An 18,036-nucleotide genomic window follows, 5' to 3' on the forward strand; every position below is an offset into this window, starting at 1 on the left:
TAAAGATAATGAAAACAACCTAGATAAGATAGTAAAAATATATTAGAAAAAAAATATATTTTAATGTTATTTGCTAATAGTACTTATTGTATATTATGTTGTTCTAATCCTTAAGTTACAAAAGAATCTTTACAATATAAAATTATTACAAACATTTTCTTTTGTATTTCTGGTTGCCTAATAGTGCCTAATGAAAATACGAGGGGTATATGAAATGAATTAATTTAATACAATATTATTTTAGGGGAATAAAACACTGAATTTTAGATTCATTATTTTTGATATATTTATTTTAAAAAATAATGCCCTAAATAACGTAAAAATGAGTATTTAATAAATAAATAACATTGCTATTACTATAAAATGACATTTTACACAATTTTTGTTTCTCTATAATTCTAATCTAATACATAAATATTATATTCGATGTTTGTGGTTTCATTTTGCAAGTATTGTTTGATTTTCAAGTTATTATAGTACAATAAAATGAGTTTAATTCATTTTCAACTGGCAGTATATGACAAACAATTTTTTTTCTTGTAATACGATCAGTCTTAAGGAACATTTTTTTTTCAAACAGAAGATTCGCCGATAACTGTAATAACTCTACTAGGAAAATCCTTCCATTTTGAATGCCTGTTTTCCAGATTTTTCAATATACTAATTTCATCCTCCCTCAATTCAGTGGCGCATGTCGATAATCTAGGTTTCTGCAAGGATAATCTACAAATAAATATGTCTTTATTAACACAAGATGTTTTTAAAATTGTACAAAATAGAATTAATTTGTCAAAAATAGATCGTTTAAAATACCGGACGTTGAAAATTTTCAAAAAGAGGTTGATTATTTTAGCAGCAGACCCATGAAGTCATTTAAATAAAATTTGGTATACACTTGAGGCTACCATATTTATTGATAACATCCCGACCCATGAGCAACCAGTGCCGCAGTTATAGTACTGTCAAAAATCAATGAATATTTCTTAAAAACTTTAACACTATATGTAAATTTAAAACCAACTATTTTTTGACTATATGTTGATATGAGTTTTTTTCTTCAAATAAGATTTGGACTATTAAAATTTGACTTCTAAAAAGTGGACCACTCCGTTTATATTTTTTTGGACGAACTGTATAATAAGGATAATATAGATATTAATTTTAAGTTACCTTCTAGACTTTTTATCAATGGTCAATGGCATTTCAGCTATCAAGTTGTTCTCAAACTCGCTAAGCATTAAGTAATTCTCCACTTTGTTGCAAGACGTGATGCAGTCTCCAATGTAGTCAAGGTCATCAAGGATATTATCGGGCAAGTCCATGTCAGCTATACCTGTAACAAGAAAATCTTACAAAACTTTACATATCGAACAAACAAATTTCAAAGATCTTATAGTAGATTTTTGGAAATTTTCTAAACTTTTTTGAGTGTTTGTGATTCTTAATTAAAGCAAATAATAGTTTAACTGAAAAAAAGTTATACATTTTGAAGGTTTATTTAAAATTTTGTGTGTTTTAAAAAAGTATGATGGCTGCAAGTTATTCGAATTTTTGCAGAATATCTCTCGTGTACTAAGATAATGCACCCAAGTTTCGCTTCCATATAATATGGTGGAGATTATTATTGCTCCCTACACTGTAAATTTCGTTTATGTGCTCGAAAAAACTCTGTCTTTTAATTAACCAGAATGCTTTTAAAACGGTGCTTATTCTGTGCTATATTTCAGAATCCATATTGGCCTTTTCGGAAATTAAACTACCGAGGTAATTTAGTACCGCTACATATTCCATTAGTTCTTCATTTTAATTTTATCGGTGTTCAGCCTCATTTCCTAAAGCCTTGTAAGCCCAGGTATAAGATTTCAGCATTTCTTGTAATTGCTATAACGTTTTTGCAACTAGAGCACAGTCATCATCGTATTGAAGTTCTGTGGTGAATTTATACGTGTTTTTTTATGTTGAATAGATCCCCGTCGTATCATGGTCGTATGCCCATTGCCCTTTCATACAGTTTGCTGTCCACTATAATAGAGAGCGCTGCTATGAATATGATGGAGAGGCGCTAAGGCACATTCCTTCCTAACTTGTATATTTGTCAGGAAGGTACGATAGGGAGACGGGAGACGCGATATCCACAAAGCTGGTTACAGCAATACTAGAAGAAATCTTCCGTCAACTGGACTGGGCCAAAAAAGGATTAAAAATAGATGGAGAAATCTTAACCATCTAAGATTCGCTGATAACATAGTCCTAGTTGCCAATAGTCCTGAAGAACTACAAGTACAAATTAAACTAAACACAGCCAGCAATAAAGTGGGTCTCAAAATTAATTTAGCAAAAACTAAAGTAATGTACAGGGTATCTCATTTTTTGAAATCATACGGTATCTCGGTTATTAGTAAAGATATGAGGATGCGGTTTGCACAAACCTGTCCCACTTTTTTGTCAAACGAAAGATGCTGTAAACAAAATTTTCATAGCCCTCTTCGTTTCTGAGCTACAGGGTCTTTTCGAAAATGTTGCAATTTGGAACAGCCGCCGTATCTCCGTTATCGTGGATGATATCGAGAAGGTGAAAACTGATTCTTATAGAACGTTTTACGTAGAATACAGTGGCGTAGTATGTTTTTCTACGGAAAAAATATTTTTGAAAATATGAACTAAAGTTATGTTTTTTTCAAATGGAACACCCTGTATATTTATAAATCATATGATCCGTCTTGCTATGAGCTTCTCAAAAATATATATCACTCTATATTTATTTTCATTATTTACTTCAATATTTAAAATATATCATTTTTTTATTAGTAGGCCGTGATAAATAACATAAAAATCAAAATGGTATTTACTAAAATAGTCATACACACATTAAAATTTTATTTGGGATTGATATATTTTACTTTTGAACTGTTACCACTGCATCTCTGAATATATTTTTCTTTCTTTATAACGGGATGGTTTTTTTATAGGTGTTGTAGACATTGTTGTAGTTGCCACGAAATATTTCATATTTTCAAAATCAGAAATCGAGAACGGACAAATCCGGGAATCAGGAAGGCCATTATATGGGCCAATTGGTTCCAATTCATTGATTTGAGAAATAATAATTTAACAAATTTCTAATATTTTCAAAGTTGTTAGGGAAAGCCCCATCTTGCTGAAAGTATATTTCACGTAAATTAGCTAAAGCAATATCTAAAAGTTTCAGTACGATAACTTCTAAGATTTACAAATAGCGGTAGAGAGTTAAGTTTTCCTCTAATATATGAAAAAATTATTAGTGGCCCCTAAAATAAAACAAGAGACGTATATTGTTAATAATACTTTAATTTTCTTTTATTATCAATCATGGCCTACTAATAAATATGATCTTTTAATAAAAACTTTTAAATATTGCAGTAAATAGTGAAAATAAATATAGAGTGATATATATTTTGAGAAGCTTATGGCAAGCCAAATCATATAATTGATAAATATACGGGGTGTTCCATTTAGGAAAACATAACTTTAGTTCATATCTTAGAAAATATTATTTTCGTAGAATAACAGACTACGCCACTATATTCTCCGTAAAAAGTTCTACAATAAACAGTTTTTACGTTCTCGATACCTTTCGCAATAACAGAGATACGGGGGGTGTCCCAAATTGCAAAATTTTCAAAAAGACCCTGTAGCTCAGAAACAAAGAGGGCTATGAAAATTTTGTATACAGCATCTTTCGTTTGACAAAAAAGTGGGAAAGGTTTGTGCAAACCGCATCTTTCTACCGTATGATCGAATAAAAACGGCGTCAACGATGGCTATGAAATCTCGATCGCTGTCATTTTATATGTAAAATTATATGGGAAATGTCATCGATCGTCATTTCCTAGCCAACTGGACGCCGTTTTTTTTCGATCATACGGTATCTTCACTAATAGCGGAGATACCGTATGATTTCAACCAAAATGGGACACCCTGTACAATGAATAGTGGAAAGAAAAGACATTCTACTAAATAACACAACACTGGAAATAGTAGAAGAATATATATATATATATATTTGGGACAACTAATAGACAGTTCGGGATCTCTACTACCAGAAATCAACAGAAAAATTAGGTTAGCATGGAAGAACTGGGCATGGAAACACTTATGGGGGAAACTCAATCATATTCAAATCCAGAATGCCACTCTATCTAAAGAAGAAAACATTCGACTAACCAGTCATGACCTAGGCATGCAAAACCTGATTACTTAAAACGGACATTGTAAGAAAACTGCAAGTCGCACAACGCTCAATGGAACGAAATATGCTGGAAATAATCAGGAGAGACCGTAAAAGAATAGTGTGGATACGACAAAAAACCCAGGTAATAGATGCCATCCACAGAGTCAAATCCCTCAAATGGCAATGGGCAGGACACCTGGCAAGAAGAGCGGACAACAGATGGACCACAAAAGTTACAGCATGGTACCCACGAGGAATTAAGAGATCTAGAAAAAGCCGAACCTGAGATGGGACCATGATATTACGAAATTTCGTAATGCTAATTAGCAGGGATAACTTGGGCCCGCATAGCCAACAATACATACATACATACATACTGCCCTTACTCGCTGACGAGTATTTGACACGCATCAGAAGATGGTCACACAAGGCGATTTCTTTCATGAGCTTTTCTGTGACTGAAAAGCCCAATACGTGATGTTATTTGTCTACCGCACTCCGGACATTCAAAAATCTCATTGCTTTGTTGCCTCTTAACTTTTTGGTTCTTGCTGGTAACTGAGTTTACAATTCTTCTCCATTGAGTTCTATTGTGAGCTGCTACTTCCCACTCATTCTGCACGTTAATCCCCCTTAAGTTTTTGGTGGAAAATGTCCTTGTACCTTTTGAGTTGTCCACCTGGCCTCCTCTTACTGTCTACAAGCTCACCGTAAAGGAGTGATTTTGGTATGCGGTTTTCTTGCATTCTGCATACCTACGTGACCAGCCCATCTTAGTCGGGATTTTGTAACCATGACTTCAATACTCTCGCAGTTTTTCAAGAACCGATACGTTTGAGACATGATGGAACCATCGGATTCTTAAGAGCTGTCTAAGGTGTCTCTGTTCCAACTTGTTTAATGCCTTCATGTGTCGGCGGTACGGCACCCAGGTTTCGCTCCCATATAACATGGTGGGGATTATTATTGCTCGGTACACTGCAAGTTTCGTTTTTGTGCTCTGGTCATGGTTGTAGAAAACCCTGTCTTTTAATTTCCAGAATGCTCTTGAGGCGCGGCTAATCCTGTGCTGAATTTCAGAGTCGATATTGGCCTTTTCCGAAATCAAACTGCCGAGATAATTGAATTCCGCTACATATTCCAGTAGTTCTTCTCCGATTTTTATAGCATTGTTGTGATCTTCCGGGGGAGTGCACATGATTTTAGTTTTGTCGATGTTTAGTTCAAGGCCCAAAGCCTCGTATGCCCAGGTATATGTGTTCAACATTTCTTGTAATTGCTGTACAGTTTTTGCAACTAGAGCGCAGTCATCAGCGTATTGAAGTTCTGTGATGAATTTTGTACGTGTTTCTTGCTCTGAGTCTTTTATTGAACAGGACCGCCGTCGTCTCTGTATCTAATGCCTGTCTTCTCCCAGTCATTGTCCACTATAATGGAGAGCTTGAATATGTTGAATAGAGAAAGCGCTAAGACATCCCCTACTAACTCCTGTATTTAAGAAGGATCGCCAGCGATCCATGATGTGACACTCTTGACTTGTTGTTGTTATGGAGGCTTTTGGCTACACTGTAAGAAATTTGACAAATCTGAACTTTGTCATAATTGCCCAAAATGCATCTCTGTTCACAGAGTCGAAGGCTTTTGTTAGGTCGATGAATGCAACATTAAATTTAGATTGCTGTACTTTTACTTTTTCCGCGGTTAGTGCGAAAACCCGTTTGCGATTCTGGAAGAATTTTTTCTATATGTGGGTGCAGGCGGTTTGACCTAATTTTTGCAAGAATTTTTCCTCCGATAACCAAGAGTGAAATTCCCCGGTAGTTTCCGCAGTCTGATGCACTTCCTTTGTTCTTAAATATATTCACTATATTTGCGTTGCAAAAGTCCTGAGGTACCTCTCCGCTTTCCCATATGACATCGAAGAGAGCCTTAAGATGACCAATAAGATCTTTACTTGCACACTTATAGATTTCCGCCCGAATCGCGTCACAGCCAGCTGATTTGTTGTTTTTAAGCTGTTTTATGGAGGCCTTTATTTCCTGTTCTGTTATTGGGATATCTAATACATCGAGGCTGTTATACTGAGGTATTGTGTTTAGTGCTTCCATATTGGGGTTAGTTTCTTGGTTAAGGATATGGCTGTAATGCTCTTTCCAGCGGTTTCTGATTATACCAACAATAGGCAACAATAGGCATAACATATAGGCAACAATAGCCAACAATAAGCAACAATGGGCAGTACATACAAAACGGTATCTGGATAGGCTATAGGGGTTATATCTGAAATAGCACCTATTGAACTGCTCATACAGGAACGGTATGATAGATACCATGGGATGGATTTTTGATCTAGCGAGGACAAAACTTCTCCAACAGTGGCAGGACAAATGGTATACCGGAATATATGGCAGATGGACATACAAGTTAATACCCGACATTCAATTATGGTTGAACATATCATACGGAGAAGTAGATTACTTCATGAGTCAAGCATTGTCTAGCCATGGATGTTTTAAAAAATATTTGTATGATCGTTGTAGGGTTGATGGTGCATCATGCACCTACTGCGGTCAGGTTGATGATGTTCAGTATACATTGTTTGCGTGCGAACGATGACTGGGCTTTAGGGAAAAATTCCATATGGAAGCCGGTAAGGATTTCGACTTACCCACATTTATGATATACTTAGTTGAAGGGGAAGAACAATGGACGCTAATATATCGGATAGTCCGAAATATCATAAACTTTAAAAAAATCTTCTTCTTCTTCTTCTTCTTTTAGAAGGCGTATCGCCTGTTTAGTTCCGGTTTCCTCCTCGTCTAAGCAACTCTTGCGAGGTTGACTGCAAACTGTCTTGCCAACGTTTAGGTGGTCGTCCAGTAGGTCTTCTGCCATGGGGTACGTTGTTGCGAATTATTATGGCCATTCTGTCGGGGCCCATTCTATTGACATGCTGGTTCCATTCTCTTCTTCTCTGCCTTATCCATCCGACAACGTCGTTTGTTTGGCACTTTTCTCTTATGTCTACATTTCTCTGTCTGTCCCTCAATGTGTATCCAGTTATCATTCTTAAGGTCTTCATTTCAGTAGTTCGTAGGATTCTCTTTGTTACTGATGTTTCAGCTCTTGTTTCCGCACCATATGTCATCACTGGTCGTATGCAGGTTTTGTATATTCTTGACTTACATTCTGTACTCAAATGTTTGTTTTTCCATATGGGATATTTAAGATGTCCTGATATTGCGGCAGCTTTATTGGCTTGTTTCCTTACTTCTTCTTCCAGGAATCCTGAGCTTGTAATTTTGCATCCGAGGTATTCGAATAACATTATCTGATCAATAGTTTTGTTTTTTATTACCAATTTGCACCGTAAAGGCTCCTTTGTAATGGTCATGCATTTGGTCTTATTTGTGGAAATTTCCATGTTAAGTTTTTCTGCCTGTCTGTTAAAAGCTTGTAGCATTCTTTGGAGGTCGTCCTCTGACTCTGCAATAAGTACTGCGTCATCGGCATAGCATAATATGTTTACTTTATGCATTCCCATTCGATATCCTAATCCAGTATTCTTGACGGTTTTTATTACTTGATCCATGATTATGTTGAATAACAGAGAGCTAAGACTGTCGCCTTGGCGAATACCAGTTGTAGTTCGAAGGTGCTGCGTTAAGGTAAAGTTTGTTCTTATTTGGGTTGTTGTGTTTGTGTTTAAGTCCTTGATAAGTTCTGTGAGTTCTTTCGAGACATTACTGCTTTCCAAGGTGGTGATGATGTCTTTTAGTTGGACTCTATAAAAGGCCTTTGTTAAATCTATAAAACACAGATAGGCTGGAGAGTTATATTCTAAGGATTTTTCAACTAGTTGCCTGAGTATGAATAATGCATCGGTAGTTGATCTGTTTCTTCGGAATCCTTGTTGTTCCTCGCTTATTGGCACTATTGAGGAGATTTTGTCCGCAATATCTTAGTCAGAAGTTTTAGCGAGGTGCTCAGTAATGTTATTCCTCTATAGTTTGCTGGGTCTGTTTTATCTCCCTTTTTAAAAATGGGTATTGTTATACTTTGTTTCCATTCTTCTGGTATTTTCTTAGGTTGTAATATAATGTTAAACAGTTTTGTGTATTCCTCTATGATAGCCGTACCTGCGATTTTTATTAGCTCATTTGGTATTTTATCTTTATTAGGAGATTTTCTATTTTTAAGTTTCCTTATCGTCTCTTCTACTTGCTTGTAAGTGATGTGCGCATGATCTTCTGTATTATCTCTTTGGCTTGTCTCTTGTGCTTCCATTGGTTCATCTGTTACTGCGTATAAGTATAATAAGGAAGAACATGATAAGATAAATCTAGACACCCTTTGCACTAAAGCAATGCGAGAGCGGATTCCAGTATAAAATGGTAATTGGAGGAGGGTTTTTTTAGCCGGTAGGAATCCGGCACTACCCAACTTTGGGTGTCTTATGCAAGATTTTTTCCCTCTTCGAAAGAAAAAGAAAAGACAATAAATGGTCCAATTCCGAAGAGAGTATCTAAATAAATATGTGAGGGAGACTACACCATAATTGGATTTGGTTGATAAGCTGGAAGAAATGATGATGATACTGCCGAGTTATTATTTTTTTAATACGATTTTATTTTTATTAAATCCAAATAATAAGCTTTATAACTTTCTGATAAAATTAACATTTTTTTAACATTAACATTAACAGTTTATTTAAAAGAATCAAAATCAAAATGTAGTATAAATTAACACATTTTACTGGTTTACATTAATAAAACAAACCAATAACGTACCTACTTTACATTTATAGGATTTTTTTAGTGTATCTAAATGTGTACTCTAATGTTAAATTATTACCTTCTTCTGATATACATGTCAAATCAGCCTTTTCCCCATTACCATTCTCTATCATACCGCCGGAATTGTTCTGAACCATATCGGCACCCAGAATGACAGCTGCCGCGGTTACACTGGGACTGACCACCTGGTCATTGTCCATTTCCTGAGGGAACGACAGCCTTCTATTGTGAGACGAGTACGCACCATGGACACAGAAATGCTGCGTACCGCCGTTGGTACGACTGTTTTTGGCGCGGTTTAGTTTTCTTTGACGTACGTCAACGAGAAAGAGCGTCAGGCTGCCCACTAGAACGCAGGTGGAGCTAAAGTAGTATCCGGTTTTGTTATTGTAGGTGTCGTTGAGAAATCCTATGAACAGAAGAAGAAATAATATTTAAAAAAAGTCAATTACTATAACGTCACCGAATCTTAAATTTCGTTTTTCTGGGACTTTATTTTTAGGGTTCCGTACCCAAAGGGTAAAAACGGGAACCCTATTACTAAGACTTCGCTGTCCGTCCGTCCGTTCGTCAGTCACAAAGGTCTATCTTATGAACCGTTATAGCTAGACAGTTGAAATTTTTACAGATAGCGTACCTATGTTGCCGCTATAAGAACAAATGCTAAAAACAGAATTAAATAAATGTTTATAAATAAAAAAGTACTTTCTTCACTAAACATTATCTTTTAAGTAAGAATTTTACATAGAATCTTTCAAGTCCTCGGTGGCCGCGTGGTTAAAGCGTTAGGACTTTACGCTGCTATGACGTTGGAGCCGTAGAAAGGGAGGTTCGAATCCTAGTCAAGGCGACTTATTTTTAATCGCTTTTTTTTTTAATTTTTACATATTTATTATTGATTAATACAATTTTTAGTAATGTGTTTTTTCATTTTTTTTTAAATTACTTATACGCGCATTCAAAATTTCAGCTAAATCGGAAAAAAAGTTTATAATAATATAGTATCTAATGTTGTAATGAGTGGTACGGAACCCTTCGTGCGTGAGTTCGACTCGCACTTGACCAATTTTTTTAAATACGGACCTGGAGTTTTCATTTCATTTTTCATGAGTATATATATATATATATATATATATTCGGGTCAGAACGTCCTACGACGTTGTCCCATGCCTAACTTCCACCCTGTGCGATTTTCCCATTGATCTTCGGTCAGATTTTTCTCGCTCATCGACCTTCTTATTCCTTCCATCCATGTTTTCTTGGGACGTCCTCTCTTTCGTTTACCAGGTGGTATCCAAGGAATGACTTGTTTTGGAATTCTTTCATTGTGCATTCTCTGAACGTGGCCGTACCATATTAATTGTTTTTGTTCTATATCATTTACTATTGTTCCCTCTATTCCCATCTGTTGTCTAATGTCTTCATTTCTGATCTTATCCCTCCGTGAAATTCTCATTGCTCTTCTAATCGCGTCCATTTCTGTTGTCTCTAATTTCCTTTTATTCCTTTCAGTGAGTCGCCATGTTTCACATCCATAGAGTAATATGCTTTTAACTAGTGTCTCGTATATATTATATTTCCTGTTTTTTGTAATATCAGTGCTCCATAGAATGCCATTTATGCATCTGATAACTCTTCGTGCCTGTATTACTCTGTTGTTTATTTCTCTATCGTCCGTTCCATCTCCTGTAAATATCGATCCCAGGTACCTGTAATCTTCACATGCCCTAATTTCCATATTATTGTCTAAAATAAGATTTCCTGTATTAGCTCAATTGGAAGGTATTTTGTTTTTTCTGCATTTACTGTGAGACCCCATTTAGCATATTCTTCAATTATTTTCCGCACCATATATTCCATGTCATCTTTGTCATTTGCAATTATGGCCTGGTCGTCTGCAAATTGCAAGGTGTATAGGCATAGATGTAAGGCCTTGGCAATGTAAATTTTAAATAGTGTTGGGGATATACAGCAACCCTGGCGGAGCCCTTTAGTGATAGAAATTTCCTCTGAGAGACCGTTGACCGTTTTTATTTGTGATTTTCCTCCATGGTAAAGATTTTGTACAGCTTTTATCAGAGCTGCGTTAATTCTTGATTCGTGCAATACTTCCCATAATTTTATTATTGGCACTGTATCATATGCTTTTTGTAGATCGATGAATGTTATATGAACTTCCTGGTTCATTGCAGATTTCTTCTCGATGATCTGTTTCAATGCAAAGATATTATCTGTACATGATCTTCCGCTTCTGAAACCATTCTGCTCTTCTTCTTCGTAGCTGGAGTATTCCTCTTCAATTAAGTTCCCCAGTATCCTTCCATAGAGGCGACTCATAGTGCTGGTAACCGAAATTCCCCTGTAGTTATTGGGATCCTTCCTTGAGCCCTTTTTATATATAGAGGAGATATATGCTTTTTCCACTGTTCAGGTACTGGATGACCATTTAAGCACTGGTTAACTATGTTTGTTAACATTCTAAACAGTTTTTTGCTTCCAGATTTTATGAGTTTCGCATATACTCCCTCTGGGCCACATGCTCTTCCATTCTTTAAAGACATTATAGCTGTCTTTATTTTGTTGGTATCCACGTAGATTTCCTCTCCTTCGATGTTTATTTCTGACTGTGGCGGTTCTTGATACTCAGGTCTGTTCTCTGACAACAATTTGGAATAATATTTCACCCATTCTTTGTTGGTTATTATTTCTATAGGGGCTGACTCCTGTTTTTCAGTTGTTGTTGTTTTTATAAATCTCCATACTTCCGTATTCCTTCTTCCGCCTATATACGTATTAATTTCTGTTGCATTTGTCATCCCACACTTTATTCTTTTCTTCTTTTACCATTCTCCTCACCTCATTTTTTCTTGTCATTATAAGTGCGCTTGTCTAGTTCAGGTTTCGAATTTAGCCATTTCAAATACAGTATCTTTTTTTTCCTCTACAAGTTTTTCAAATTCATCAGTCTACCACAACTTTCTGCTCTTTCGTCTCGCTTTTATTCCTAATGCTTCCTCTGCGGCTCCATGAATACTGTCAATTATATTATTGTATGTTAGGTGAAAAGGCCTTTCCGAATCTTCTATAAGTTTTTCATCAAGCCTGTTCTGATAAAGATATTTGACGCTGTCATGCATTAGACTTTCTAAATTATATCTTACTGTGGTAACTGGCTTCGTTCTTCCTGTTTCCTCTTAGTTGTTTTGTTTAATTTGATATGGTGGAAAGAGAATTTTTGATCTTAAAAGGTAATGATCTGAGTGGTGTCCGGTGCCCCTTAGGATTCTTACATCATTAATTTTTATGTTGTTACTTTGTTTTGTAATTATATAATCTATTATTGATTTTAGGTCACGTGTTGGTTGAATCCAAGTATATTTATGAATTTGTTTATGTTTAAAGAAACCATTTTTTATTGTTAAGTTGTTATACTCGCATATGTCAATAAGCCTATTACCGTTGTCATTGATATTTTCTTCTCCGTAAGGGCCTATGATTTTATTATTTTTTCATGAGTATACTGATCAGTTTCTTTACGTGTGTGTACAAATCAAACATTTTTTAGGCAGGCTCGATACATCATTGTATTTATAACGTAATCAGCTTTTAAAAAAGAAAATAAAAATCTAGATACCTGAAAGATCCGGTATAAGATCCATCGATTTAAATTATTTCAAAGGTTACAGTGCTGCCGCTCTGTTTAAAAAGTAGTTTTAAGTATCTTTGACATTTTAAACGAAACATCCGGTACATTATTACATTTTTAGCGATACCAACTAAACTTTTAGTTACGTAATCGAGAGCGCGATTTTTAAATTCATTGTTACCAACCATGGACATATTCGGCGCTAACTGAACGGACTGACTAACTAGAATTTAAATTTCCCGCTTGAGATTCAGGTGGTAGATCTACTGTAAGAATGTCAAGTTGCCACATTTGTTTATTTATTTCCTAACCCTAGGGGTTTTCGGAAACTCTGATCTGATTGATCGGATTGATTATAGGATTACTAATCCAGACGTTCGAAAAGTGATCCGAATAATTCGATTTTTGCCATATGTTGTGATCCTACTAACCCTCTAACGAGGTGGGTAGATATAATCAGCTGATCATCTCTAGTGTAATTTTAAAAGTAACGGTCCGCATAGAAGTATAAAAGTTTTTTTAATAACCGTTTTGTCCTAAATCACTTTATCTAATGATGATTAAATACATGATATTTTGTTAGTGACCGTGAAAATCAGCATAGCATCAAGTAACTCTATATTTTAAATAAAAGCGCAAAAGCACTATCGGAGACACCCGATAGGAAAAAGATGAAAACTGAAGTACAGAACTTAATTTAAGTGGTTTAAAACATTTAGATCAGTGATTCCCAAAGTGGTCCAGGTGGACCCCCAGGGGTCCACGGGAGACTTGCTGGGGGTCTACGTAGGCGTGAACAAAAAATGGGGGTCCATAAGATGTTAATGGGGGTCCACGAAATTTATCTGCTTTTGATAGTAAAGAGCAAAAATGTAAGCATAGTTTTTATAAGGGCCTACCTACATTGTTTTAAGTACCTATCTAAGCAGATAATATTTTAATAAGGCAAGCGACTGTTACTTGTCCAAACTTGCGTATTCGATATTACGTACAATTTCGTGTACAGACTTGCAAAGCGCTATCCGCCCGACAATGCTTAATGCTTGTTCAGACATGAACTTGATCACCACTATAAATACTTGATGCCAAAGGCAAACGCATTCATTTGTTTCCGGAATTTCGAAAAAAGGCGGAATTTGGAAAAAAAAGTTGTGAGAAAATTTATATCTGTGTTTGCTAGTGCCGGAGAAAAGTAAGTAACCTACCTTTTTTTTGTTATAGTACTTAAGTATTTTGTTTACGTGTACTAGTCGGTTGATCACAACGGCCTGTATAGATAGGTAACTTAGTAACTTACAGATATTTTAATTGTCCTCTTTCGATTTGAAGACAAACACAGCACGTTTTATTCAATTGTTTTTTCACGAGAGAAACACTGCCTCTCTAAAAAGGCCGAATAAGCAATATTGCAGAGCAATTAATTTTGTAATTTTTCTTGCAAATAACTACTAATTTTATAAAACAGTAATTTCATAATCATTTTAAATTGGTTTTGAAGTAACTATTTTATCAAAACTATTCCTTTTCGGAAAGAGCGAGCGGTGCGCGGGCGACGGGAAAAGGGCGGGGCTTGGACTTCGATGCCAGTTTGTCACGTTTTAACAATGAAGCCGCAGACAAAAATACGCAAATACACGGAGCGCGTGAACTCATTGATTTAATAAAATGTTAGTTATCGTTTTTTATGGACAATTTTGGGATTTCGACTTTTTATTTTTTTCCTACACAAATATGATCAGTATTCGATACTGAGTACACCAATTTTTATTTATACTATTAAAAATTAGTGGTAAATTATGTACTTTAAAATTGATACCGTTTTGTGAAAACGTCTGTATTTGTCTCAGCGGTTTATTAGTTGGTCCCTTTACAAGCCGTAATTCTATTTCCGCGTGCTGACAAAGGCTGCGGTGTGATACCTATATTCAGAAAAAAACTTGGTTACTAAAACATTTTTTTTTTACAGGTAAGGTAACTGACACGAAACATGGCTACAGCAAAGAAAAAATGTCGACAATATAGTATCGATTATTTGAAATATGGTTTTGTTCCATCAGAGGCAGACAAACAATTGCCCATGTGCCTATTATGCAACAAAGTTTTGAGCAATGACTCTATGAAACCATCAAAGCTCGAAGATCATCTAAAAAGGTGTCATACTGATAAAATAGGTAAAGATTTAAAATATTTTCAAACATTGAAAGAAAAATATGGAAAGAGACCCACCATGCACAGTATGTTCGCTTCAACATCTCAAAGTAACGATGATGGCTTGCGGGCATCTTACAATATCTCATTACTTATAGCAAAATCTGGAAAACCGCACACTATCGGAGAACAATTAATTTTACCCGCTGTTGAAGAGGTTTTAAAAACTGTTTTGCACAAATCTCCATTTGACGTACTAAAAAGAATTCCATTAAGTAACAATACTGTACAAAGACGCATTGATGAAATGAGCTCTGATATCGAAAGCTTTTTGTGCAATCATCTGCAAAAAACTCATTTTTCTATACAACTGGACGAGTCAACGTTACCCAGTAATGAAGCATTACTATTGGCATATGTCCGATTTATTGTTGAGGAAGAAATTCACGAAGAATTGCTATTTGCCAGAACTTTGGAGACTGACACTAAAGGCGAATCAATATTTAATGTCCTGAGTAATTTTTTTACGGAAAAATCGATCCCATTTACAAACATTATTTCAGTGGCAACAGACGGAGCTCCTGCAATGGTCGGGCGATATCGTGGGTTTATAAGTCATCTCAAAAGAATTATACCAGGACTTACAGCTATTCATTGCGTAATCCACCGACAACATCTTGTGGCAAAACATTTAAGTGACAGGTTGAACCAATCTCTTCATTTTGTAATAAAAGCTGTCAACAAAATCAGAAGCAATGCATTGAATACGCGTTTATTTGCTCAATTGTGCGACGAAAATGATGAAGACTTCCAACGACTGCTCTTACATACTGAAGTACGCTGGTTGTCGAAAGGTGCATGCTTAACGAGATTTTACTCTGTTTTCGATTCCATATTAGAGTTCTTAGAAAGTAGAGATCCAGATTTAAAAGAAAACTTGATCAAATTCAAAGCAGACATTGCGTATTTGACAGATTTGTTTAAAAAATTTAATGATATTAACTTGCAGTTACAAGGGGACAGCCTGAATTTAATAAAAACAAAGGGGATAATTTCGGCTTTTCTTGGGAAATTGAAATTTATGAAGCAAAACATTAGTCGGCGCGAATTCTCTCAATTTCCAAACTTGTCGCAGGTAGAATGTATTGATGAGGATATCCATACCTACAGTCAACATTTAAGTGCTCTGCATGATGACTTCAAAACCAGGTTTGAAGATATACTGACGATGGATATACCACCATGGATCATAAATCCATTTGATGAAACGGAAGTGGCCAATGTTGTATTACAAGAGGAGCTGCTCGAGCTAAGCACTAATGAGGAGCTGAAGGTGAAATTTAGAAAAGGCTACCCAACATTTTGGCTGCAAGCAGAAATACCCGAAAAATATCCTGGACTGTGGGAAATCGCAAGGAAATTTTTAATAGCTTTTCCCTCGTCATACCTTGTCGAAAGGAGTTTTAGTGCCGTTACAAACCTCTTAACAAAAAAAAAAGGAGCAAATTAAACATCACAGAGCGGGGGATTTGCGGTTATTGCTCACAAAAATAAAGCCAAACATTGATCGTTTGCTGACACTCCATCAGATACATCCTTCCCATTAATTAAAATTATGACCTGAACCTATATTACCTTAATATTTTTTCTTGTAATTCTATTCTTTTAATAAATAAAGTGATATAAAATGTACCATTTTTCGTTTTATTTTACATATCGGAATATAGGGACAGAACTCAGAAGTGACACAATTTTTATTTTTTGGCGACTTTAAGAATGTGGTAGAAATGTAGCAGCAGGGGGTCCACCGAAACCAGTAAAATTTTGAAAGTGGTCCACGAGAAAAATAAGTTTGGGAACTACTGATTTAGATTAAAATAACCAGGCGTAATGAAAGAATGGAACTTGATAGATTCTGAAATTTCTGAAAATTTTCATCACAATGGTACATAAAAATTGATATATTTTTTATTATTAATATGTTGGAATGTTTATTTGATTAAAATAAAGTTTATAGTGTTTTTGTTTTAAATGGCATAATTAGACTAAAATAAAACACATTTGGTTTTTATAAAAAATAGTCTTACAGCAACTAAAAAGTATACTTAAAGCAAAACAAATAGGATAAAAATAGATCTTATACAATCGTTAAAGAGGGATATTAAGATTATAAAGATTATTTGCTGCATTTACCTCTTTTTACGAAATATATTTAAATGTGATCAAAATGTGATTGTTAACATTGTTAACCCCGTCAATCTAATCAGAGATCTAATGATCCAACCGTTCATAATTAAACTACCAGCTGATTACTCTCAGCACTGATCTTGGAACAGCTGGTTAGTAAACTACCTAATCTAGGATTTTAACTCCGAAAACCCCTATTATTGTCATTCGTTTTGACACTTTATAGTTTTGTATTACGAGTTTTTGGTTTAAATTAATTGTGCTGTGATAGCTATCACAGCACAATTCATTTAAAGTTAATTTTTTTTATTAGCTTGCAGTCGAATATTGTTCTTTTTAGAACCTCTTTTAGTGCGAAGTGTACAAGATCGCTTAATAGCCGTTGCAAAAAACTCATCGCAACCTTATTAGAATATTTTGAACGGAAAATGGTAGTAATGACCCTTTATATCCCTTAAGTGCTGTTAAGGAGGTGATGTAAATAATAACTGTTATTTATAATTAATTTATTTTTGTTTCCTAAAATATTTTGATTAAAAGAAAATACGTAAAAGTGGGCAACGCTGTGCCGGTCAGGCTTAATCACATGTAATAGTAATGCAACCAAAATTAATGTGCACAATAGTAAAAAATCCATTTGTTGCAAACTTTTTGGCACACTCTGCATCTATCACTATCAAGATAAACAAAATAAAGCATATTTAATATTAATAAATACTCTACTTTAGATAGCGGAACTATTTAGAAAATAATAATTTTATTATACCTAGTTTCATTTGAACAAAATAACTACTTGTGTATCATACTCTGCTCAGTTATGATTGCTACCTTACCTGAGAAAGGTACACCAATAATGATGGGTATAGCCTGAGAAAACTGAACGAATCCCCAAGTTTTCGCGAAGTTTCTAGCTCTCACTTTTTCGTAGGTGTACATTTTTAATGAATAATGATAGCCGCCACAACAAATACCTGAAACAGAACAAAAATAAAACCCTTACAATATAGAAATTGAAAAACGTATAAAAATAGTAAAAAAAAGAGAAAAAA

At 35.1% G+C, this 18,036-nt stretch overlaps 1 protein-coding gene across 2 annotated transcripts in view; it reads right to left on the reverse strand.

Annotated features, from left to right (window-relative positions):
• Window positions 1-277: 277 nt before the first annotated feature.
• LOC115879805 (monocarboxylate transporter 12-like) overlaps window positions 278-18,036 on the reverse strand; it is a 34,205-nt gene continuing 16,446 nt past the window's right edge. The window contains exons 8-11 of one of the 2 annotated variants that reach the window (XM_030896815.1): window positions 17,821-17,958; window positions 9,065-9,415; window positions 1,171-1,333; window positions 278-723 (exon numbers count right to left, since the gene is read on the reverse strand). In XM_030896815.1, the coding sequence (XP_030752675.1) occupies window positions 573-723; window positions 1,171-1,333; window positions 9,065-9,415; window positions 17,821-17,958 (803 nt within the window). In that variant the 3' untranslated portion in view covers window positions 278-572. Of the gene's footprint in view, window positions 724-1,170; window positions 1,349-9,064; window positions 9,416-17,820; window positions 17,959-18,036 lie in introns of both variants that reach the window. The other variant, XM_030896807.1, reaches the window with a different exon arrangement.

The sequence above is a fragment of the Sitophilus oryzae genome, unplaced genomic scaffold, assembly GCF_002938485.1.
Source record: "Sitophilus oryzae breed Bouriz unplaced genomic scaffold, Soryzae_2.0 scaffold_1067_pilon_pilon, whole genome shotgun sequence".
Lineage (NCBI taxonomy): Eukaryota > Metazoa > Arthropoda > Insecta > Coleoptera > Curculionidae > Sitophilus > Sitophilus oryzae.